At 31.6% G+C, this 26,609-nt stretch overlaps 3 protein-coding genes across 3 annotated transcripts; 1 reads left to right on the top strand and 2 right to left on the bottom strand.

The window, feature by feature from the left end:
• The first annotated feature begins 1,880 nt into the window (after positions 1 to 1,880).
• Positions 1,881 to 26,371, top strand: LOC141536232 (uncharacterized). The gene is made up of 8 exons (XM_074256604.1): positions 1,881 to 2,018; positions 2,122 to 2,331; positions 2,424 to 2,510; positions 20,811 to 20,977; positions 21,377 to 21,550; positions 21,988 to 22,091; positions 23,241 to 23,442; positions 25,781 to 26,371. The coding sequence occupies exons 5-8, from the start codon at positions 21,442 to 21,444 to the stop codon at positions 25,918 to 25,920; spliced, it is 555 nt and encodes a 184-aa protein (XP_074112705.1). The 5' UTR covers positions 1,881 to 2,018; positions 2,122 to 2,331; positions 2,424 to 2,510; positions 20,811 to 20,977; positions 21,377 to 21,441; the 3' UTR covers positions 25,921 to 26,371.
• Positions 6,313 to 6,729, bottom strand: LOC141535898 (uncharacterized). The gene has a single exon (XM_074256063.1). The coding sequence runs from the start codon at positions 6,727 to 6,729 to the stop codon at positions 6,313 to 6,315; it is 417 nt and encodes a 138-aa protein (XP_074112164.1).
• On the bottom strand, positions 11,169 to 12,376 carry LOC141536398 (uncharacterized). Its single transcript, XM_074256879.1, has 2 exons — positions 11,455 to 12,376; positions 11,169 to 11,377 (listed from the first exon to the last, which is right to left on the bottom strand). The coding sequence occupies exons 1-2, from the start codon at positions 11,665 to 11,667 to the stop codon at positions 11,201 to 11,203; spliced, it is 390 nt and encodes a 129-aa protein (XP_074112980.1). The 5' UTR covers positions 11,668 to 12,376; the 3' UTR covers positions 11,169 to 11,200.
• Positions 26,372 to 26,609: the final 238 nt, after the last annotated feature.

Below are 26,609 nucleotides of genomic sequence, written 5' to 3'. Positions count from 1 at the left end.
CATACCTACAACCTATTAAAAATTATCAATCTCCTAGCTACTCCGAAATCGGCCCAGCAGCCACCGAAAAGACTGAAAATCAACTAAGTGTGGATAAAAATTATCAATAAAATCGTTGAAAGCATGAATCTGAAGTTCCGGACGTTGGGTGCAAACGAATTTTCAATTTCCTAGAAAACAGAAAAAATATTGCTGATAGCAAAATAGAGGGCCGAATGTATAGAAAATTAAATAAAAAACTTCCTCTGGGTACCGGATGTCAAGTCCCACCCTCACAAATCAAAGCTGGAATTAAAAAAATTCGAAAAAATTACTTGAACGCCTTTGTTTGCTCTTAAAAAATTCTGAAGTATTTAATACACTTGTACAAGCTTAAAAGAAAAAATAACGGTGACTCTCCGTACTCCAGAACCTTTTAATTTATCCTCGCATGCCACGGATGAACATTTTTCTTAATTTCTAAATTTTACTAGTGATATGCGAGGGTGGATTAAAAAGGTTCCAGAATACGGAGGATGACCGTGATTTTTTTCTGAGCTCGTACAAGTGTATTAGATACTTCAGAATTTATCTGGAGTAAACGAAAGCGTTCAAGTAACCTCTAAAATCACTTCTTAAACCACTCCGTAAAAAATTAAAATTTGTATATCAGGCGTAAATCGGGTTATTAAATTGATTTCTTAAGAAACCTTTTATTTCCATCCAACGAAACCAAAAAAAATTTGGCATCCCTCTCGAACAATCTGAATTACTTCTAACACAAGTATTTAAAAAATAAAAATTTTTATTTCCGAAAATGTGGTTTTATAGGTAGGTCTGCAGATTCAGAGAGCGTATGAATTTTTTATGACTTGACAAGCTCAGAACAAAAAAGCCTACAAGAAGTCAGCGTGATGATTCAATTTACCTTCGATAAAAAAATTTTTATTTTCTACAAACTCTTGTTAGGAGTGGTTCCCATGATTCTACAGGGGTGGTGAACTTTTTATGTTTACATTGACTGAGAATAGATAGCCTTGTGATACTTTGGAACTAAACCCCAAAATATTTTTGAGCCAATGAAACCTATAATACTTTAACATTGCGCTATGAAACGCTCAAAGCTGCGTGATGTCCGGAGATAAAAGATGGATCCGAGCAATTGAGCCTGAAAAACAATTATTACAACGCAAAATGCGTAGAGCTGCCTTAAGTCTAGAGATGAAGCTCCTTGGACCTCTCAAAATGCTTGAATCTATAACACATAAATATTACAGAGCAAAACACGTCATGGATTATTCCGAGTCAATTAACATGTAGCACATAAACATCGCCTCACGACATTCCAAAAAGTACTTAGAGCTCAGGGACGAAGAACCATAGTATTTCGAATGGTTGAAAAATGCAGAATCAAAAATAATGAAGTAAGTGGGACCAATAAATAGGAAACGAACGTCATCGTTTTGCTCCGATTAAAGCAGAAGGTGTTCACTTCTGATATTCGAAAAGTTTACAGTGAAAATTATTAAAATTCCATAAATTTTTATTATTTATATCTATAAGAATGATTTGTGGTTCTAACGATCGCGAGGTATTCACCAATTATTTACCTTCTGAGGAATAAACATTTTCCAAAGCCGTTGCCTCATAATATTTTTTCAATATCCGGTACTTAGTTGTTCGAGATAAATCGGAAAAATCTTTCATTCTGTAGTTGTAATTTTTTCGTTTTAGTTTTTTTTTTGTTTAGATAGCTTGTCTTTCAACTGTTATTATTTTAAGCAAAATATTGATTATTTTTTTTAGCAGATTTTCATTTATTTATTGTTATTGACATACTTCAGTTATTTGACATATTGGACATTAAAAAATATATTACATTATAAAAATGTCTGAAAAAACTTTTTCCCTTGTTTACTGGGATACATTAAAATCAAGTTCTGTTATCAAAACCGCAAACATTAAAAATTCAAAAAAAAGTGGTTTAGTTGCGAAGAGAGACAGGAAAAATTTCACTCTTAAAATTATATTACAAGATGGTGAGTATTGCAGTTTTTTATTTTATAATTCTTGACATACATAAAATTTTTTAAATAAATAATGATAAGATATCAACTGAAAAATTCATGTTTATGTATTAAGATGACGAAAAATTTTTGGAAAACTGCACTGTTGATGAAGGTGGAAACTTGATAAGCAAAGGAGATGATTTAAAATCAGAGAATGACAAGCCTGGAAAAAGAATCAAAAAGAAAGGCAAAAAGGATGTGGTTAAATCTCCAATTGATGCAGCAATTGTTGACAAAATTTCTATTTTTGATGACGTTATGACTAATACAATTGCGAATGACGGTATGAGCAAATTAATTTATCGTTTTTCAAATTTTGGGACGCGAATTTCTTTTTTTATTGTAACTTAAAAATTTAACATAAAATTGTTATAGAAAATAAAGTTCAAGAATACGCGGACCAAAATGTCAGTTTGGGTGAAACTCAGAATTTTTTCGATAATAATTTACCAGAAAACAAAGGTTAGCAATAATACGTTGATCATTTTGAAAATAAGATAAATTACTACAAATAAAACAAGAATTTTTTACACGAACATGCAAACCTTTACAGATACTGACAAAATTTTTTAATTTTAATTTTTTTCTTCTTAAATGAGCAATTAAAAAATGTTTTTCAAAAAATTAATTAATTTTCAATGATAGGTTTACCCCAAAAACTGATATCTAAAAAACGACATGCAGCTGCTATTGATGACAAATTGGAACTTAACGAAAAAACTCGTGATTCAAAACAATCTATGAAAGAAAAATTTTTATCTGAAGATTCGGATGATTCATTGATTGATCCGAAAGACAAAAATAGATCATCTGTTCCCGGGAAAAAATGATTTTGCCTAATTATATATGGTTATATATAATATAACTTATATATAATTAGACCTGAAAATTGGCCAGGTCTAATTATATATAATCATATACAAGTTATATATAATCATATATGAGTTATATATAATCATATATAAGTTATATATAATTTTATGTACTCATATATAACTACATGTAACAACATTAAATTATATATCATTACCCCTAATTAAATATGTGGTTATTTTTAGGGATATAATATTTGATTTCGGCGTACCTAATCCTGTAACCAAAAAAAAAAATCATCACATATGATTTTGCAGCTATAACTCCGACGCGGTCACCCATCCAATTACTAATCACGCGCAATGCTGCTTAACTTTGATGATCCCAGTGCGTCTCGAAATTCCCGGCTGCTATGCTGTCGTCTTTTAAGTATTGATGATTCTATGAAGTACATAACGTATCAAATCAATTTATCAAAAATATAATATAAAAATTAATTTTATATTAAATTTTGATACCTTTGATTAGAAAAAATGATTTGAAACGATTCGAAATGACTCAAAGCGATTAAAAACGATTCAACTTGACAAATATATAGATATACATTTTGCATGGGTTGAATAGTTTTGAATCTATTTTTTTAATAAGGGCCTCTTGATTCGCTTATTTCACTGAACCTAATTATAACAACATATTTATTCCAATAATCATTTTATTATTAAACAGTAGCAGGGCAAACCAAGACATCCTATAGGAAGTGCAATAAATTTTTCATTTTATAACTATTTAAGCGTATTGTAAAACATCATTTTGCACTTTAAGTGATATCTAAAAAAATGTTTGCTTAGGTCTGACTATGCATGAAAGCAGTATGGTGCAACTTTGGCGCATCCCACTCTTTTGAGGTGGGGGTAACTTGTGTTGTTCGCAGTAGTAGTAGTAGTAGTAGTAGTAGTAGTAGTAGTAGGGATAATAGTAGAGACTTATTAAATAATAATAATAATAATTATACGGTAATATAAACTATTGCAAGGTCGTTGAGCTTGCAAATTCTTTTTACTCAAGGTCACTGACGTGGTTGCTTTTATAAGCGTGATGATGTTACATACATACAGTTATAACCGTTATAGAAATAATGCTGAATTTACAAATTCTTTTTTGCCAAGGTTATCAACGGGCTTGATTACAACTCTTTATACTTATCAAGTTTTTATATTTAAAGGTATACTTACCTTTTCATAATATGTATATTACTATTATATCATACTTATTTATTATATAAACTAATAATTAGATAAAAGATTTTAAAGGAGAGGCAATTATATCAAAATAAATAAAGATACAACTAAAATTTGCATTTTTGATATTTAATTTCACATAAAAAGAATAGGAGTACATAATTGATTATTAGCGATTATTGTGAATACAAAATTAAGAACATGATTGAATATTAGCTATTATGTCACTTACAAAATTATTGTTATATTTTTTTGGCTTTATTTTCATAAACGTATTGTAATATTCTCCGACGATCTCATCATTTCTGTCAAGTCTTCCGTCAAAGATAGATATAAATCTATCAAGTGAAGGATAAGTAGACATATAATGCAAAAACATGATACAGTATTGACTGCACACTTGAGAATTTTCTTTTTGCAACTGAATGTGGTTTTATTTGAACCATTTACAGTTGTTTTTGAGGCGTTTAAGATACTGCGGGATATACGGTGGGAGTCCATAGCTATCGAAGTACCATCCACAGCCATCTCTATCGACGTATATGGCGACCCAGTGCTGTCCTGGCTTATGGCATCCATCTGTGTTTATTACGAAGGCTGTAGGCTTAGTCCAGACTCTCGGGATCCTGTCTGCAGGATACACTCCAATCGCGTGGTATGGTATATACTGAATAGTTTTTAAGACCTGCACCGTGTTCATTACAAGCCTCACACCCCCAAGGACAAACGAGTGAAGGTTCGTAGCTATTTTCACTAGCTTCAGAATTTGCTTTCTTACTTAACCACTGTTTCAGTAAGTCAGCACAAGACAAAGCACACTGATTATAACCAAGACTCCGATTTCTTCGAGATTCCAAAACACTGTGTAAGGCACAGGTTAACCGTGGCTGATGCAGCGTAGATACTGAGGGGCTGTCTTGCAAATCTTCAATATTTATAACTGGTCTGCAGAGTAGAGATTCCAAGTATGATTTTTGTGCCCTCCCTCTTGTATAAATTTTCATAGAATTTTGACAAAAAAAGCGTAACTGTGTATGCACGTATTTTACCATTGATTCCCCATCGTACCATTCAAGACCATGTTTTCGGGTTAAGGCGTTGTTTTCGAGCTGTCTTTCTTCGGATAGCAGGTTAAACGAGAATTCAGGAGCCAAAATCCAATGTGCAGTATCACCGTTAATTAGAGAAGTTACACCTATTTCTTTAGGTAAAAATTCACGGTCGTTATTTATAAAGCCTTGGATATATATAACAACAGAAGACATATCGGTCTCCACCGTACTACAGCAAAGCGTATACTAAATTTTAAATACTTGCTTACCCGGCGAAATCTATAGTTACTTGTCTCGAAGCATCTATTTCTAAAACACTTTCATATTCGGCATATACTATACAGTTTGTAGTTGTAGCCAGTGCTTTATCAAATCTGACCTCTATACGAACTGTACCATGTTTGATTAAATTCCAATGAGTGTTACTATTAGCTGATAAATCGGGCGTTAAATCAAAAGCATATAAACAATAGCCGTTAGGGTAATCAAATCTGTCTATAGAGTTCCCTTCGTTCAAAATGAATACCTGTGCCTGAGAATAACGTGTGATAAGCGTCTATGTAATTCATACGGTTTCCAAAATCAGGCTGGAGTGGTTTTGACGGTATTTGCCGACCGTCAACATACAGCGATAAATAATTAATCCCAAAATTTTGGAAATTGAAAGGATTCATCGAAGCATCGCCGTTAAATGCTTTATTATCAACAAAACCGATGATTAAACGTCTAGGTATTTGGCCATGAAGGATATTGTCCATAGTCTCGCCATGTACACCAGCTGCCATTGAAACAGCTTTAACCTCAACTCTGGTCAGTGGATATTTAGCAGTAGTTTTAGCTAACATACGGGCGTGTGCTAAAAGTGTTCCTGGTGAAATTTTTGCACGACGCACTAATAAACTAGCGTCACTAATATTGTATACACAACCGTTTACTGTGTCATCCATTAGACAAAAAGTATCACGTGCACATGTTAATCGTAATCGCATTTCTACACCGTTAATTAAAAATCTTTCTTGATTGAAAACGTCACAATGTAGATGACCAATAAAATCTGCTGTTTTATCACACGTTAATAATTCTTTTCGTTTTTTCAAGCCTAAATTCTCGTCGGTTAAACTATCCATTTTTCCAGGGTATCACAGCACCACCCTACAGTAGTTAAATGCGATTTTTGGCATCTGCTCCGTAGTTCAATAAAGTTTCTATGTATGCCCGGTACGGATATAAATTATTAGGTGTTGATACAGGTTTTTGATTGAATAACACATCAACTTGACTGAATATTGAATGCATAAAATTGTTTATAGGTGCTACTTTAGGAGGGTGAGCGCTAGCTGTCACAGGGCTTCTTCGGGTAATACCCACGCATAACCTTAGCATCGTATGTGCTAAATCAATGTATTCATCCCCTTGACCTTGAACAACAAATTCTATCGGCGAGTTATCAGTCAATGATGAAATTGGTTTATAATGAACCCATTGGGAACTTTCAATTGTTGTTTGGGTCGGCGGTAGAGTAAATAATTCTAACTCAGTTTTAGCACACTCACACGAATGTACATGTAAAAACGACATTTTAGAAATTTTTATCAAAAATGTCAGCCACTGTACGTAGTTTTTTATTTTTATTGTTATTGTTTTTCTTTTCAATAGCGATCTTTTTTTTATTAACTTTACTTTTATTTTTCACTTTAGATTTGACAATGCGCCTTTTTTTTTTTTTTTAACAATCCGTTTTCTTGAGTTTGGTTGTGTGTTGCTCATACCGTTGGTTAAGGCAAACTGGGTAGGTATATAGCCAGACCCGTTCATAAGACTATCAATTTTTTCCTGGGCTTTACGTTTTAAATTTTTACCTGACTCGCGCACGCGCGTTTTAAATGATTCTTCAACCGGGATTTGGTGATCCAAAACATCTGTAGCTATATTTACACCTGATCTTAAAGCTTCTTTACCAACGGTCTTAAGACCGCTTTTTAAAAAAGGTAATACTCTTCTGAATAAGCCGCCCAAAAACTACCTATACCATGCCCTCTTTGATAAGGTGATCCTACATAAACATGGCTTATTCCAGAATAACTACGGGTACCGTCACCGTATTGTATCATCTCGAAGTCTATCATCGTAGAGAATCTTAAAAACTTCTTTTGAAATGTAACGTTACTGTCAACGCCCCGTATTCGAATGGCACGGGTTTACCATATTCGTCTCTTATATCAATTTCGATAGTAGCCATACTTTTACGTAATAGAGGTATATATTGGCCAGGCGAAAAACTTTTAATTTTAGTTGAACCGTAAATGTATTGATCGTGATCAAGAGGCACAACACGTAGTAGAGGGGCCTGAATATCTCCTGTTATGTAGCCTTCACAAATATCTGTATAAACGAATAATTTTCCTGGTATAGCTTGAGATAGAGAGGCTGGATTAGATCCGCAACAGTCATCAGGGCCGTCTGTTATAACTTTAGAAAACGAACTTTCTTCAAAGCCTAATATATGCCAGAGCCGATCACTTAATGCCAGCGTATGTCTTGCATTTTCACACTTGCATGTTGTATAAAATTTTATGAAACCGCCAGCACTACAAGTAAAATTGATATGCTCTGAAACAGATTTAAGTTTGTTGAGAGAATCCACTAAAGAGCCTATATTTTGATATTGACCATGTGGTATGTTGTTAGAATAAAGGAATGAATCCATTATTTTATTATTATCTTCTGTATCTATATATTCAACGGTTAATGTAACTTTCGTGAAATCTTTAGGAATATGTAAGATTGTCATTGGCGTCTGGATTTCCACTAAAGCAACATCCCACCATCCGTTAAGTTCTAAAGGATAGGGCAAACGCGTTATAAAATGAGTAGTTGTGTTGTCCGGGAAGTATTTCATGCTGCTATTGCTAGGTAGCACTATGTAAAAATTATCTCTTTCTAAAGACATTTATTCAACCTTAGATAATTCCTCTTCATAAAATATACCGTTGATTGGTTCGTTTTGAAGATCGGTTAATATAAAAACCGGTGGTTGGCGATATTCAGAAATACTTGATACTTTAAAAACTTCGCTACTCCAGCCACTCTCATATCCTTTCGTAAACGCTGCCTTTGCTTTACTGATACGTACCAAGTCACCAACAGCATATTTAAGCTTACGGTTTTTCAAGAGCGCAGAGCGCTTCTCATTTTCATAACGTTTTTTAAGGTTATTAAAAGCAATTTGAGCTGTATTATTGTTAACATTTACCGGCGCCATTTTGATACCAGTATGCGTTGTGTGATTGTAAGCGTAAATAATTTTTTGTAATATGTCTAAATACTTTTTTGTGCGGGAATACGTAAAATAACGCCATATTCTCTCCTTTATCGTTCTATTTAGACGTTCTACAATAGCTGCTTTGACGTCATGGTTGCGTGCTGTTCTAAAAAATATTCCTTTTTTTCTTAAAAACTCTTGAAAAGGCTCTCCAAGAAACTCCTTTCCGCTATCTGTCTGCACTAAGCGGGGTTTTCTTTTGTTACTTCTACTTAAGATTTTTTGGAATGCTTGAGTCACACTTAGACTAGTTTTATTTATTAGAGGCTCAGCCCACGCATACTTACTCAATACATCGATCACCATCAATATATATTTATAACCCTTGTTATACGTAGAGATACTTCGTAAATCAGCTAAATCAGCTTCCCAGACATCATCTATTGATTCAACATTGTAAGTCCTTCTAATAAAACGTTTCCTGTTCATACGGTGCTTTGTAAAAGTTTCTTGTTTATTTAACCATTCCTTAACATCATCTTGAGATAGCTCTGATTTGTTTTCAGCAGAGTATTTTAGAATATTTTTAGCACCTGAAAAACTTTCTGGTCTTATAGGATCATAATAGATGTTTTTAGTTTTTATCTATCTCAACTTTATCCATGGTATTTTTTTACTTTGACTGTTTTTATTTATAGAACCTTCACCGTTTTGATTTAATTGTAATTCGTCTAAGGATGGATGTGTTCTGTAAGTATTTCAGGCACGGAAAAATTAACAGATCGTCTTCTAGGTGTAGAAGTTGACATTTCTTCGTTAAAATAAGCTCGATTACCGATGTATTCACGCGGAATGTTTAACGTTTGCAGTACTTGAGCAAACTGTTGACGACCTATCGCTTTCACACTCTTTCTAGACCTCAACACATCGTTTAAAAGATCAGTGATATTAGAACGTGCTACTTTTTTACCTCTAATTGTCACAAGACCTCTATCGTCCCAAGATATTAACGTGGCAGGTGCACTTCTTAGTCTTTTTAATAGCCGCGCTGCATTTCCTCTGAATCTTCGAGGTACACTGTCTATAACCGAATTATCTATAACTACATCATATGAAGAACGATGATCAATTTCACTTTCGGAAGAACCTGCACTACTCTCGAAGAATTTAGAGTTGTTGTTGTCTACAGCCAGGTCTGAAACATTTATGTTGGTATCTATATTAGCAGCGTTGACAGATTTTTTTCATTTTCAAGAATCCTAAGATATCGCTCAAGTGTTTGTAAATAGGCTTGACATTTTTCACGGTCTGAGTTATATTTACCCGTAGAATTTAAAATTTCATACATTTCATTGTCGAGCCTAGTTAACACTGTTCCACTAGTAAGACAAGATTTATTTTTTGCGATATCTTCATTTTTTTCTGAGACTGCCAATTTCTCATGAATTTTATCCTCAGGTACTAACACCATCTTACGGGCGTGTTCCATGATTTTACTAAATGTTTTATTTAGAAATTATATTTGCAACCAAAGCACCCAGAACAGGTGCTAAAAATAAAGGTAAAAAGCCGCCTTTTTGAATAATTATTTTCTTTTTAGTATTTACTTTAATTTTCTTAAAATCGTAATGTGACGTTTTAATTTTTTCTTATGACCCGTTGTTAAAGGTACGTTACCGCGTAATATGTTTAATATACACTCGCAAATACAACGTATTAAAGCAGGATCAGCTTTACGTAAAACAGCTAAGCGTTGCGTATTATTTAGATAGCACAATGCTTGTAATACACGTAGCTGTTTTTTTTTTATAGGTGTGAGCTCGCCCATTATCAAAGAACTACTGGTACATTATTCCTTTTAGTTTTATAATTTATACTTTTTTTCGACACATAGACCACCTGGTATGGGTCGTCCGGGAAAATAGAGCATCGGAAACGGCAGTTTTCTGGAGTTGATTGTTTTAAATCCAGTAGTAAGTAACCGTGTGGTAAAGATGTCGCTTCGTAATAAATCTCTTGTAGAAAACGTGTATTTTCCGGACTCACTTGACGCGCTAGATGTTGAATTTGTGATCTATCGCGTGGGTTTTTAAAAACTACAATGTAATTCGCATTTAATGATATATCTCTTTGACCTCTACCTTGATGGAAAATATTTTGTGTCAAAAAAATAACACTCAAATTCCTATGATGACTACCTTTTGTAAAAAGATCTATTATAGCATTATTTGATGCTTCACGCATCAAATCGTCAATAATTACTAGTTTTGGATTATTATCACAACCGTATTCTTCACCTATTGGAAGACCTTCATGAAACTCAATGTTTTTATCATGAATATACTCATTGTAGCCCGGCTGCCATTCAGCGTAATGAAATATTATTTTTGAGAAATTTGTATCACTCATTAGAGATAAATGTTTGATGAATCTTTTACGAATACTGTTTTACCGCAACCAGTAGGACCGCATATAATTGATGTCCATGGATGTTTCCAACGTGGATCCATAATATATACTGAGCTAATTTATAAAATGTTATGTTATATAAAGACAGACTCTGCTAAGATCTACGGGGTGTAAATCGTAAAAACACATACTGATGATAAATAATATAGATTAATTTTCATCGGCTATAATAGGAACTTTATTTATATTTTCCAATGATTGGTATCTCCAAATACAATTTCAATGATATTATTTTTATAATTTATGTCGTAGAAAGCGTTGCACATATATAAATAGATAAATATAATTCATGTATAAATATAATTCATAAATATAATCTTAATCACGGCTGCTGCTGCCGGTAGTGCTGCCGCCACAGCCGCTACTGCTGCTATTGCTAACACTGCCACTGCTGCTCATCGACATGTTTCGATGTGGTATAAGAGCTTGTTGCACAAGCTCAGGTGCTGACCTCATGGCTGATTCGAATATGTCTTGACTAAGATTCTCAAAAAACTACAATGTTTTAAAAGTTTAAGAAAAGTTAGAAAGTACATGAAATCATAAGTTAGCAAATAAAATTTTTAATGTACCTGTAGAAACGTTGATGGACGCCTTACAAGACGTGTGCACAGAGACAGCCACACAACTGTTTTTTCATCTAAGCTCCTTGATAAAATCTGGAAAAGAGGATCATGAGGCCAAAAAGTCCGAAAGGCCATTAAATCCTCTTCACGCACTTCGATTATTGGTAATATTCCAGACTCATCTTTCAAAATCACTTCTTTCATTTTAGGATAGCACATATTGACTGTGATAATAATGTGTCTTTTAACACTAGCTTGAATATAATGAGCGTACGAGCTAACAATACAGTCTTTAAGAGATGTTACAGCTGAGAATTTGCTGACAAATCTAAACGTGCTTACATGAAAAAAGATTCTGTATTCAAACGTTCTTTTAGAAGCCACTTTTGTAAACACAAAACATTATTTAATGCACACGAAAAACGCTTATCCGGTAATGAAGTCTTTCCATGGAATACGCAGTTAATTACTTCAGGTTCTAAATTCTCAAACTTAGGGCATTCTGACGAAGGTTCTTCTAAATTAATAATTTCTCTTTGTAATAACTCTTCAAGATATTTCGCTTTTACAGACCCGCGTACATAAATACGATGAGCTTTTTCAGAATAAAATTTGATGTTATCAATTAAATTTGAGAGATAAACGGAACCATCCGCCCATTTCAAACCATGATGATTAAAAGTTAACCATGTGTTTTGATGACGGTCCTTTAGGGGTAATTTATTAAAAGGAAATGGTGATCTAATCAACCAGTGCCTTTGAATACCGTGCTCTACAGTATTTAAAGCAACTTCTTTTGGTAAAAATTTGCCTCGGCCGTCTGTGAAGCCCTGGATATCAATAATTAGATCCATTTAAATTTTTAATGTGTGTAGAATACTTGAAAACACAGCGTGTATAACTATCACTCTCGGTAGTAAAAGAAAAACTGTGGTATATGAATAAATTTATAAAGCTGCGGTGTCGGTTAAGGAAGGCGTGGTTAAATTTTTTTTTTTTTTTTTAACCAATAACAATTGAAAACACATTTAAATAGGTTGTCAATGCGAAAAAAGGAAAAAGTGGGAAAAAGCCAGCGGAAAGTGAGACGTTTTAAGCGTTTACTGTATTTGCGTACTTAGAAAGATAGTTGAACACATTTATTTCATTGTATACATAATTACATTTACAATATTAATTTATCTGAATTTATTTCGTTAAATACATAATTCCATTTACAATATTAATTTATCTAAATTTATTTCCTGAAAAATATATAATTACATTTTATAACCAAACGGTAATGTCATGTATTTATTTTTAAACTTTCTTTTCTTAAATTGCGGGTACGTTTTTTTCTTTTCTTTCTTTGTAACAACAGCGTGAAAACATGTTCTTCGTATAGCGTCAAATTTTATTTTAATAGGTTTTTTTCTTTCACCTGTGACAAGAGACCTTACGGTTTTATAATTAATTTTAAGACTGGTTGAAACACTTAAAGTTATACCTTTAACCTTACACACTTCTTTTATAGACCCGTCAGGTGTAAGTATTGTAAAAGCATAAAATTTAGGGCCTCCTGTTACAAATGATGTGATATAACTACCTATACCATATTTCTCTAGCTCATCGGTCAGCTCACCTAAAAATTTACCGGTCGGAGGTTCGTACAGACCATTTGATGAAATATAAATACATGAATCAGTATCGCAATATAACGCTCTCTTACCTAATTTTTCTAAGTAACTATACAGTTTAAGTCGAGCTTGAGCCGTTGTATAAGCTGCTATCACAACATTCGTTGTACGTGACGGTTTGAGAGCGTCTTTACTATGAATAAAATTTATGTACAATGTTTTATCATTTACTGGTAAGAAGCCGCAAATTTCGATTTGACTGCCTGTTAACATTTCCATCAACCGTGCACGCGTCGTGACAATTTCTGTCTGCATCAAATTTTCGCGCTGACCGAACTTACCCCAAAGAGAGTTTAAGCTGAGCTTCGCTACAGAACGTAACCCAGGGTTTACTTCAACTTTTTCACTATCTAATTTAATACCCTCAGCTTTTTTATAAGCAGCAATATATTGTGTTTTTTGTTGATCTGTAATACAGTCTCTGGGGTATCCAGAAGCTTCAGTTTTAATTTTTAAAAATGTATTAATATCATCTGCAAATATTCCACCAATACCTGTTTCTGGATTGTACTGCGTTATTTTATAATGCCATATCTCATATACTTTAAGTAACTTATATCCTTTCTGAATGGCCTTTCTTATCTCATCAACAACCCATGTGCCTCTTAAAAGCCTATCTTTAATTTTATGGGTACAGTTTGTTTGCTTTAATTCTTGAGCACAAGAACGACATAAAGTGAAAAGAAGTCTATTATGGAGCTTACAAGGGAGTACTGGGTGGTATAAATTCTGCGGTGGTAAAATAGTGCATTTAACTAGCCCTTCTACTTTTGATAAATCCTTGTTAGGACCTATAATTTCAGAACATTCCTTACCTATATATATTTTAGGGTGGCCTATTGGGAATTTACCTGTTTTACAAATGTAAGGATACAGCGAGCAAACATCTACGTACTTAATTTTTTCATTTTCTTTTGCATCATATAACGATATAAAGCTTTCCGTACGACCTCCAAAAAAGCATCTCGTGGGTTTAAGGGCTCTATATTGATTAAAGGGTGATTTTGCAACGCTATAAGTGTTTCAGGATTGTTGGTTAAGTATAAATCAAAATCACATTCCCACTCCTCTATTAATTTATAACCCAAGTTTCGAATTCTTTCGGATATAGCAATGGTACGTTCGTATCGAGTATCCATATTATCTATTTCTTGGTAGTTATTATTTAGTTTTCTATCACGGTTTACTTTATAACATTTAGGACACCCGTGCCAGTAACACCCGTGAAATTGTAATACGGTTTTTTTACCTGTTCTAGAATTTTCAAAGTAACCATCCACCACTATACCGGAAGGTAAACGCTGTTCTTTACCACGCGCTGCTTGTGTAATTCTATAACCGTACTCACGTTCTTTTAAAATTAACCATTTAATAGCTTTCAATGATTGATTCTGAGACCATTTGTATGTACCTGTAGCCGGTAAAATACCTATTGTATCGGGTTTAAGAAAATTACGGCGATAAATTTTTGAGCAAGCTGACGCTATTGTAGTGCACTCTGAAAACGGGCAAACATTTCCACACTTTATAAACATATCCCGAAACTGCATACAAGCTCTTCTTAACACAATAACATCGTTTCGACAATAAAATTTGATTTCGGAATCAAAATTGAAAACATAATTTTCTTCTGATTTTTCATTATACCATGCAATAAATTTTTCAAGCTCTTTTTGAAACATAGTATCAGGAGAAAAATATTTGACAGCAGGGATAGGACCTACATAACCCCTATTACAGGGTTTGTTGAATAAATGAGGAAAATATCCTTTCGATACTTCGTTATTGAAACCGAAAGCTTCTGGGAGATCTCTCAAAGGCATATGTAAATAATTTAGACTGTCTAAAAAAACCGTGTTACCTATACGCATAACAATTATTTTGGTACCATTTAATATTAAATCCGGTAGCCTTGTTTTATTCTTTTCTATCATACATTTCAAAATAAATTGAGCATCAAAACTTCTAGCATTGTGAGCTATACATATAGTTTTCGAAAATTTTTAGTATTTTTAAAGCTAGATCGATTAATTTTTCTACAGGTTTGTCGTTAAAAATAAATTCACGCACACCGCATTCAGCACAGTTTTCAGAAACATATTTGTCATCCCAACAATAAGTACAAGTTTTTTGAACTACACACAGATTAGGTATATGAATTCTTGTACTACGGTTACCTTTTACACGTTCATTTTGCTGTGTTTCGAAATCATAAAATAAAAATAAGACTTTTGGTAATTCTTTTTTTTTTTTCAAGGGGGCCATAAAACAATAATGATTCAGAGGCCTTTCGCAGCAGCACACTTTGCAATAATTTATGTTGCATTTATGTTCTACATTATGAAAGATATAACGATAACAAACACCGCATAATTTTAATGCTTCGCAAACTGTGAAATTTTTATTTTTACCTCTCAAATTAGCCGAACCAGTTTTTAAGTGATTTGAGTAACAATCATCGTTTGAAAACCATCGCTTACAGTTAAGGCATGTTTTTTTACATATTTGTACACACAGGTGCCACGTTGCAGCGCGGGCACTTTTTAGAACACCTATGACCACGTGCTGATTCATATCCTTTATTACAAGTTTCGCAAAATGCACGACTGCCTAAAGCACCCGCTAAATTTATTATTGGTTGAAAATGATTAGTGTCTTGGTAATATAATAAATTAATTGTATTGCAAACGTTTCCGAACGCTTCTTGAACAGCATTACGACCGTCAAAAAGCGGTTGACCTTTACCAAAAGTTAAAAATTCATAAACAACGATAGCTGTACCCTCGCGGGCAAAGTAGTGTTGAAAATTTTGTATTTGATTTAAACCGCAACCCCTTCGCGGTATAACGACCGGGTAAGTTTGTAATAATTTAAACGCTTCTTTCTCTTGAAAACTCCTTCGTCCATCAATTATGCTTTTCCATCGTTTCTGCAAATACCCTGAACGGATCTCACCACGTTCTATATATGCTTTTGCAACAACTAACGAACGAGGTAAACATAAGTTATCATTGTTATTGATTGTTATAATGGATCGTTTAAATATATTTTCATGAGATAAAATTACTTTCCCACACCCCGCGACACCGGCGACAACAGCTGATGTAACAATTATTTTATCGTTGGTTGTTAAGCCTCCGGCACTTTGAGAAACGCTAGTAAGCAAATTCCATAAATCAGTGCCTGTAACAGCGTTTGCACATTGAAAACGCGACCATATTACACCCTGTGTGAGTTTTTCATAATTAATTGTAAAACCTATATAGTCATGCGCATTACAACCCGCTGTAATATATGTTACAATATCGCTCAATGCGTCGTGAAACCATTGTAGGGGATCTGTATTAACCGGCGGTTCTTGTATTATTAAAGTTGTTTCTTTACCTTTAGCTTGAAACCGCTTATAATGTTTAATTATTTCACGTTCGATTTTGAATCTTTTACCAGGTGGTTCAACAATATGCTCTTCAATTGAAGTATGATCTTCAATTGAGGCTTCGTGATCGTCTGGTAAGCCTGCTGTCGATGTAGATGGTAAGGCGTTCTGTGTGGCTTTTGCTCTCGAGCGTGTTGTTACACCGCCATATTGGGCACCTATATATATATGTATATTTTCAATTAAACTATTTATAAGGTAGATGTTCATGTTGTTAGTATTTTAAACTTTTATTTAAATCGCATAAGGTGTCATACAAGCAGTAATAATATTTAATTAAATTTAAGCAGCGAATTTAAGCAGCGAATACCTAGAGCGTGTGATTGTACAAAGGAACGTATATTATCATCACTAGAGTCATCACTATTGTCGTCATAATAATCGTCAGGGTCATCAAAAAATAAAGGCGTGCTCTCTTCTTCTTTTTCTTCTTCTTCTTCTTCTTCTTCTTCGTCTTCTTCTACAATAATCTCTTCAGCATCGCTGTTGTGACGATTATTATATGCTACGTGTTGATAATACTCTTCTTCCGAATCGAGATCAGCCGATAAAGTCATCATATTTTCATCAGTATCCGTAGGATATGATACATGCGTATCATCGGAGCTAGTAGACGATGCACGGCTCCGTGAACGTTTCACTCCGGTAAAGCGGTCTAGCCTTATTATCTCACCTTTTAGAGCTGCAGATGTTGAGGTTTTTTGACAGTTCTATGAAACAATTGCGATTATTATTATTATTATTCGATTGGTTTACATCTTGATTAAATACACCGAACTTACTTTTTCACGCTAATGTCAATATCATCCTCATCGTCATCAGAAGTATTATCAGAATTTAGGAGTTCATCGCGGCAATAGACTTCTATAAAACCATTAAAAATGAGGTGTGAGATATTTAAATTAAACGCTGTACGGTCTAGAAATAAAAATACTTACCATAAGCTGTTAAGAAGGGTTTTAAACACTCAGCGTCTGCTTTTGATGTTTGAAGGATTGTATTAACGGCAATTGTCATTAATAAAGTGTTATTTGTTAATAATCCTTTCTTATAAGCTCTTGACAACACACGGCAAGAAGCTACAGCCACAATTCTACGCAATAGTTTTATTAATCTGTCACGCTGTAAAAAGACCCAACTTGAAACACGCGTTTCGGTGTAGATAGACCACAAACGAGGTGATTTATCCCGTATGTATCGCACTAGCTGACACACAGCCCTCGTAAAGGGTTGCTGATAAATATAATTATCTGCGTTCATTATGTCTTCAAAAAATACTTTAGTAAGTTACAAGAAGCTGATTGAAACTGTCTTATAATTATAAGAAAAATTGTGTGCAGTAGCTGGTCACGTTATGCTGAGACGGCTTTTTTTTTTAAAACACACGTGTAGTCTAGACAGTGAACGCATAGCTCTACTCTACATTTGTTAATATTATATGAAAAAATGCTTAACCATCATATTGAGTTGTGGGTGTTAACCGTGTGTAACCAGCATCAGTTCGCTTAAGAACATTGTTGGTGCAACAACTATTAATTTGCAATGGCTAAACGCTCTTTCTACGAGAATTTTCAAGCTGACGAAGGTGTTGAAGAACACCGTTTTATACCATCATGGGAACGTTTTGATTTCTTATTGACTACATCTTATAAATTAAATGATTCACACTCAAAGTCAATCATTGTTGGTTTAAAATTGAATAGTGATGTTTACAAGTTTGAACCATGTATCGCTATTGTTGACGAAAAAGCCTGCGGTATTTTATGTGCATCAGCGAAGTGGTTAAAATTTACGACTGTTCTTAAAAAACTAGCCCGTAATCTGAATTTAATCGAATCACAGTATAAAAAGTTACCGCTCGATACAACATCGCTTGATGGATATACTTTTCAATATTCTCTGCTGGGGTCCATGTATGGGAAAGCTAAATTATTCTCCATCATTGAAAGAACCGATCAACAACCATCATCATCAACATCTACTGCTGTTCAGCGTGGCCGAAAAGTAACAATGAAAGAGAACACACTCCAAACTATCTACGGTTTTGAAGAGCTCGTGAACGCCCGCTTGAATTATCTTCAAAAATTCGTCGAACCTTGTAATGTGTGTCTCAATCACCTTTTTACACCTGTTCAAGAGTTCTTACCAAAACTTCTTGGCAACATCGAATTACCTGAAGAAGTCATTCGTAAATGTGTGATATCAAATTTGAAGAATAATACCGTCAAAGATAGTGTGATTAGTGAGTTATCGGCTAAAGAAGGTAAATCGTACGAATGGTTTATTGAAAACTATATCGATATTGTTACTTATGAATTAATGTTGCTATTCGATAAAGAAATTATAGCTAAAGTGAAGAATGTTTAAATGATTATGAAAAGTTTGAAAATCTAAAATTATTGCTATTATAATTATAAAAAGTTAAATGTTTATTTTATAAAATTTAAAGAGTTTTGTATATTGCTATTGTATTCTGCGAAAACTTATGTATCAATAACTAATAATACATGTATTGATAATTTATGCTTATTATGAATATTATTATAATAGCTAATAAGAAAAAATCCCTTCATTATCCTTAAAATAAGATCTGATATGCAGGTATACGGTAAGTAAGATTTTCGTTTATCAATGGAATTATTTAAGATTATAAATTATATAATAATTAATTATTTAATGCTAAACGGTTAGTGAATATACATATACAAAATATTTGCAAGCTCAGCGACCTTGCGATAACTTACATTACTACTACTACTACTACTACTACTACTACTACTACTACTACTACTACTAATAAGGCATAAAGTGTAGGTATACGATCAGTAAGATTTTCGTTTATCAATAGAATTATTAATATTACAAATTATATCATAATTAAACTTGATAAGTATAAAGAGTTGTAATCAAGCCCGTTGATAACCTTGGCAAAAAAGAATTTGTAAATTCAGCATTATTTCTATAACGGTTATAACTGTATGTATGTAACATCATCACGCTTATAAAAGCAACCACGTCAGTGACCTTGAGTAAAAAGAATTTGCAAGCTCAACGACCTTGCAATAGTTTATATTACCGTATAATTATTATTATTATTATTTAATAAGTCTCTACTATTATCCCTACTACTACTACTACTACTACTACTACTACTACTGCGAACAACACAAGTTACTCCCACCTCAAAAGAGTGGGATGCGCCAAAGTTGCACCATACTGCTCATGAACCTATATATAATTATATATTAACTTATATATAATTTAATAATACATGATAATCTATAAAAGGGTAATTATGTTAGCCAAGTTTGATCACATCTAATTATATATGGACCCGTATATAATCAGATCTGATTACATACAGATTCATATTAGTCAAGTATGAGTAGGTATAATCATATATAAGTCTACATATGGTTATATATAATTACTAATTATTAATTAGATATAACTATATATGATTAGGCAAAATCATTTTCTTCGGGAATATAATCAGATTTAATTCAACAAAGTATACTCTATTAAAATACTAATAAATATATCATGTAAAATTTAGGAAATATTATACATAATCTATTATAAATGTATTACTTCAATATATATAAGCAAAATGTATTATTAATTTAGTATTGTTTTATAAATAATAATAATGAAATATAAAATAAAATAAAACTTAGCTCTTTATCTGCAATTATTAATAAAAAATTCAGATCTTATACTTATCTTAAAATTACTAAAGAACATAAAATCAATAATCATTGATAAATTTATAATTTACGTTTGATTAGATATAATTATGTACATAGCTTTACGTTTGATTACATATATATATATATATATATATATATATATATATATATATATATATATATATATATATATATATATATATATATATATATATATATATATATATATATTCTATATAAATTAGATCTGATCAGATCTAATTATATATAGATTTATATAAAATCATATATAGCTCTAGATAACTCAGATCTAATTAGATCTAATCATATAGACTTATATAAAACATACATATAATACATTAGTCCATATATGATTACATATATTTTATATAAAAATTTATATATAAATATATATGGTTAGGCAAATTCATTTTTTCCCGGGGTTGATGGTAATTATTATCAACTATGCTGGGACATGATTGACTCTGAAGATTTTAGTTTTTAAATTCCTCACAACCTTCAAACATAATCACGTTAAACTTATTTTATTTCTTATGGTAGGTTCAGTCCAAAAACTAAAAAACGTCATGCAGCTGTTGTTGATGGTGAACTAGCAATCAGTGGAATGACCCATGAATAAAAAAAATAAAAAAAAAAAGAGTCTGTTTCAGATGATCAGGATGATTTATTTGTTGATTCAGGCAATAAAAGTGGATCTTCTAATCATGGTAATTATTATTATCTACGTTAGCACACAGTGGCTCTGAAGGAGAGTTTTAAAATTCCTTACTATCTTTGAACAATAATTCTAAGTCAATTTTTATTCATTATTCTATTTATTATCTCTTCAAAATTTTTATTTTGATTTAAACTTTTTAAATATGTTTAAAACTAATTAACCGTCTGATTTTAAAATTAAATTAAATCATGATAATCAAAGTAAAATTAAAAGCATTTGTAATTTTTTTAACAAGAATTAAAACAAACAATTCTGTACTTGCAACGATATGTGTAAAAAAAGTTTCTGATATGTCTTAATATCATCACATATGTTCATTAGAGTGTTTTAAAAAAACCGCAAAAATTTTTTTCATTTTTTTATTTCATTATTTCATGTTTTCTAATAGATTCTCAAAAACAAAAATCTAAAAAACATCATGCAGCTGTTGTTGATGACAAATCGGAAATCAGTATGGACACCCGTAAATTAGAAAAATCTAAAAAGAACAAGTCTGTTTTGGAAGATCAAGATCAAGATTCATCAATTGGTTCAAGCGACATGAGTGGGTCCTCTAATTCTGGTAATTTTATCTGGTATTATTTGTTGGTATTATTTGCTGGTATTATTTGTTGGCACAGAGAGGCTCTGGAGATGAGAATTAAAATTTCTGACTACCCTCTTGAGCAATAGTCACAATAAACTTCATCTATTATGTCATTTTTTAGTTCTTCAAAATTTTTCATTTCGGTTCTAACTTTTTAAATATCTTTGGAGCCACTTGACTGCTTAGTAACAAAATTAAATTAGATCTTCGTCTTCATGACTTAATACAAAAATGATCTAGATTAAAACATATCAGGTTATTATGGTTATATCAGGCCATATATGGTCATGTCAAAATTTTTTACAAGATATGTAAATTCTTATTACAAAATTTAAAAATGTTTTTACAAATTTTTATAACATAGTAAAGTGGCTCTAAAAAATACTCATCAAACGTTTTTGTTAATTTTACAGATAAAAATTTGTACCAAGAATTTATGATGTATTTAGAGACAAAAAGGTTGAAAGAAAAACGTCGAACGGAAAAAAATTCAAAAGCAGAAAAGCGTCCGAAAGAGGTATTAATTAGATTTTGATTTAATAAAATTAGAACACCAATATTAAGCCCCTAACCCGTATCCAGCTACTTTATGTTAAATTATATTTATATATACTTTTTGCTAATGTTAAAATATAAGAGCAACTACCAGTTATGGGCTGAGTATTTGTGCTTTCACCCTACTTCAAGCATCAATAAATTTATTGGATTTTTCTTTTTAATTTTTGACGATTAAAGTGTCGATTTTCTGATAAGGAAATCGAAGCGTCAATCATTACTCTAAAAATGATACCTCAAGTGTAAATTATTTTTCATTAACAAACTTCAAATGTAAACAGAAGCCATCACTATACTTGTGGAGAATTTAAGCGAGATAGTATGTGTTTTTTTTCTAATTCAGCTAGTTCTCTTTTTAAATTTTAAGTTTTGAGATTTTTCTCAATTACGGAAGTAACAGTAAGAAGCTGCTGTACTTGCTGAGCGTCTTTAGAGCTTATAAGCTATAGCTATAGCTACTTTCTTTTTCTTTTTTATTTGTCTATTTTCTTAAAATGTCAAATAATTAGATTTTTTGCTCGACGAGCCGAAAGCGTCAAATTTCGGCCCGCTGCGCTAAACGAAATTGCCACTTTCTGCCTTCGTCGAGCAAAAAAATAGCATACACTCCTCGGGAAGTAAATAAGAAAGCCTCAGATCACCAACAATTACATGTGATCTGAGACATTTCTTATTTTACTTCTCTCGGTGTGTAATATACTATTCTCTTCAGCTGTCGGGAAAACGTGCCGTTAGGCTGTTATGACATAAATTGCTATTTTTACATTTTCAGGAAATAAAAATTTTTTACGGAATTTTGAGGGTATATCCGATTCGCTGTGCTATCCCGTTTTACTCCCTTTATCCCCCCCCCTCTACTCAGTATGATAATTTTGATATAAAATTTTCTATAAAGCTGACTATGCTATTAAATTATATTACTGCATTAGTTTTTACAATTTAACATCTTTCTGTGCTTCTGTAAATATTTTTGAATTTCTTCAGAAAAAAATCGAAATTCTTTGAACGTGACTTGTACGCTGGCATGATTATTTTTTACTAATGTTTTTAGAAGATTACATTTAAGAAGATATTTATCAGACAAAATTATATATTTTATATATCTTAACAGGTGGAATTGATAAAAGGATCAAAAATAATGATTAATCGATTCAAATTGGATCTATATACCCAAAGTAATCGAAAAAATCCTCGAGAGATGGCACGTAAAATTCTAAAATTGATTTTCAGTGAAGATGATCTGGCAAAAATGACCATCACTGGAAAAAAAGGACGAAAACAGATGCCTGAGGATACTTATGAAAATGTTTACGGTGAGCTTTATAAAAAGCGCTTTTAACACCAAATCGAGAACTTTTTAAGCCAAACCCCTTCGATTCTACTAGAAATTTTTTTCGTTTTTTTTTGCCTTATGAGACGTTTTTTTCAGAGTTAATTCAAATTTAGTTTACCTTAACAAAAAAAAACGAATTTTTGCAGAAAAAACCTGTTATAGTTTTAAATATCCATAACTTTGTCGAAAAATGATTCAAAGAAATTTTTTTGTTTTAAATCTTCATTATTGAATGTACTTCAATGAAGTTATACTGAAAGAAGTATTTATTAGTATTTAATAAAATTTTTTAATATTTCATAATAATTATTGACAGTTAAAAATCATTTATCAAAGGTTATTTGTTTGTGCACAAACATGGTTGAAAGATATTTATTTATTTATAATAAGGTAAAAGACCCAGTTATTGATTTTTTCAATTTTATTTTAACTAAATAAAACAAATCGACTCTAATCTATACATCTATACAAATATTATAAAGAGGAAAGGTTTGATTTTTTGTTTGTTTGTTTGTTTGTATGAATTGAATAGGCTCCGAAACTACTTGGCAGATTTGAAAAATTCTTTCACTGTTGGAAAGCTACATCATTCCTGAGTGACATAGGCTATATTTCATTTTCAAAAAAAATAGGCATCCTTACTAAAATTACGATAACGTAATCCAAGGTGTGAAAAAAATATCAAAAAACTACCTTACATCGCGTGCGCTGCGAAAACTATTGATGATAGAACAAAATGATATACTACATTTTTTTAGAACACACCATTATCTACAAAAATCAGCGGCAGCATATCTCTAACTATTACAGTCATGTCACAATAAGCGTTTTTTTATTGAAAAAAAGAAATTAAAATACCACCGCTACAAAAAGCTCTTTATTTGTACCTTGGTATTAACCCTTATCAAAATAAATGATGTATTATTTAAGACTGCTTCAATATCTTTATATTACTTTTTGAATTATTCGATTCTGACAATCCATTCAAAAGATATCACGAGTTAAAAAAAAATTAAAAAATAAACTGTATCCGGCTAGCTATGCGTTGTAGGCGTCACTCGGGCAGGGGTACGGGAGGGGGGTTAAGATCACGAAATAAACTTGCCGCGCGGCTCACTCGCGCGGTAGGCTCCCTACGTGATGGACGTGTGCGGAATTTACGCTTGATAATAATTCGTTTAGTAAGTAACTAAACCGATTTAAAAAGTTCTTTTCAGAACTAAACCCATTTATATAAAATATTGTTCACTTAGTTATTAACCTAATAAATTACTTGAATATTTTTCATGATTTTCAATTTAATTTTAATAAATAGTAGGTAGTATTAAATAAAAATGTCGAACATTGAGTCCGACATAACAGCTTATTCGATGAAATTTGGAATTTGTGAAAGTCAAAACAATACTCTAATCAAATTTTAAGTTTAGATCGAAAAATACAATTCTATAATTGCCCAGCGAAGCGGGCGGGTAACAGCTAGTAAATAAATAAATATAATTTTTGAATTATAAATTTTTAAAAAATTAATTTTTTGATAACATTTTATTTCTTTAATTAGAATAAAATCGCAAGTGTCAATCAACTAGGCCAGTTTCAATAACTGGGTCTTTTACCTTAAATGATTTTTTAATATTTATTTATTATTTTTTAATATTTAATATTTATTACATCATAAAAGTATTAATTTAAGATGAGAATTAGTTTACAATAAAATAAATAATTATCCTCAATTATACTTTTCTTAACTTGAAAATGACGATAAAAAAATGTATTTTCAATCTAATCAATTCGCGAGAATAAAGTAAGACTTGATAGTTCAGAAATTTGTCTTTCAGTATCGGCCTTATAAATATTTGTTAACAACTAATAAATCTTATTAAATGTTAAAAAATATTAACTTTAATATGATAGGGAATTTTTAATATTAAAAAAATTAATGAGAGATCAATAAATGATCAATTAAGTAATGATGTCTTGTTAATAACTAAGAAAAATTTGTTTTCTCCATAAAAAATCTCTTGAAAAAAAAATTTAACAAATTATTTATTCTTTTCTGATAAATCTTTTTATCATTGTATAGAAATCTAGAAATATAATGGAGTTTTTTAACGAAAATTAGTAAATTTTTTTTTTGATCATTCAAAATCTCGCGAATTATTACTAGATGATCTTCAGAAAAATTGTAAGATTATCTCCCGTCTGATTACGGAATGATCTCCCGAAAGATCATTAAATGATTTCCCGAAAGAACATTAGATGATCTTTCGAGTAATTATTAAGACTACCTAACATCTTTATAACCAGTTTTTCTCTTCTAGATTATGTGAATAGCCATACTGCGCCAGGCATGGAATTGACGGCAGAGGAATTCCAAAATTGCGTCTGTAGAATGCTGTGCGGTGTTCGAGATGGACTTAAGAAAAAAAATAATGCTAACGATCAAAATATTCCCGATTAATTATCAATAATTTCGTTTTTTAAATCATTATTAATTATAATGATTATTATTTCTCTTATTATTTACTAAGCTAGAAATGTTATTGACTAAAATTAATTTATAATAATAAGTACCATCAGTAATGGTTACCATTTTGTAAATTATAAAAAAAAACTACACTTCTAAGAATGGTACCGAATACTATTATCGTAATGGTAATTATTGCCATAAATTGATGTTAGTCTATCACATTCTAAAGCTAATAACTGTTAAAAAATAATGATAACAATTCTAAAAATCCATTTCTCTCCGTGAGTATGAATATTATCGTTATTGACATTAATATTAATATTATATTATTGTTGTTTCGTCAATATTATTATTGTCAATCTGATTATGATTTCATTAAAATGTGTTTCAAACTATTAATTATATTAATTTATGATTAACTTAACGGTAAACAGAGGAGACTTCTATTGACAGCCATCTATAAAAACAAAAGGAAATGTTTTTCATTGATTACACTTCATTATTATCATTTTGGAAAGGATGTTTTTAAAAGCTTTACAAGAATATTTTAGATATTGAGTAATTTATTCGGATTTATTCATAACTGCTATGGTAGATTGAAGTAAAAATGTACCCAAGTGTATTTTTTTAATCCTCAGTTGGAATTCCGGAAGAATCTATCAGAGTTCCATATGATGTCT

This window comes from Cotesia typhae, unplaced genomic scaffold (assembly GCF_013202065.1).
Source record: "Cotesia typhae breed Kobodo isofemale line unplaced genomic scaffold, CoteBio_Ctyphae scaffold_152, whole genome shotgun sequence".
In the NCBI taxonomy this organism is placed as follows: Eukaryota; Metazoa; Arthropoda; class Insecta; order Hymenoptera; family Braconidae; genus Cotesia; species Cotesia typhae.
Note: the sequence above shows the minus strand (reverse complement) of the source record. Positions and strands in the feature narration are given on the sequence as shown.

Excerpts from the sequence above, each read along its gene's own strand:
- LOC141536398 (XM_074256879.1), bottom strand. The coding sequence starts at position 11,667 with ATGTGCTATCCTAAAATGAAAGAAGTGATTTTGAAAGATGAGTCTGGA. Across the intron at positions 11,378-11,454 it reads GTCCATCAACGTTTCTACAG|TTTTTTGAGAATCTTAGTCA; the intron begins GTACATTAAAAA and ends AAAACATTGTAG.
- LOC141536232 (XM_074256604.1), top strand. The coding sequence starts at position 21,442 with ATGGACACCCGTAAATTAGAAAAATCTAAAAAGAACAAGTCTGTTTTG. Across the intron at positions 22,092-23,240 it reads CAGAAAAGCGTCCGAAAGAG|GTGGAATTGATAAAAGGATC; the intron begins GTATTAATTAGA and ends ATATCTTAACAG. Across the intron at positions 23,443-25,780 it reads TACTTATGAAAATGTTTACG|ATTATGTGAATAGCCATACT; the intron begins GTGAGCTTTATA and ends TTTCTCTTCTAG.
- LOC141535898 (XM_074256063.1), bottom strand. The coding sequence starts at position 6,729 with ATGTCGTTTTTACATGTACATTCGTGTGAGTGTGCTAAAACTGAGTTA.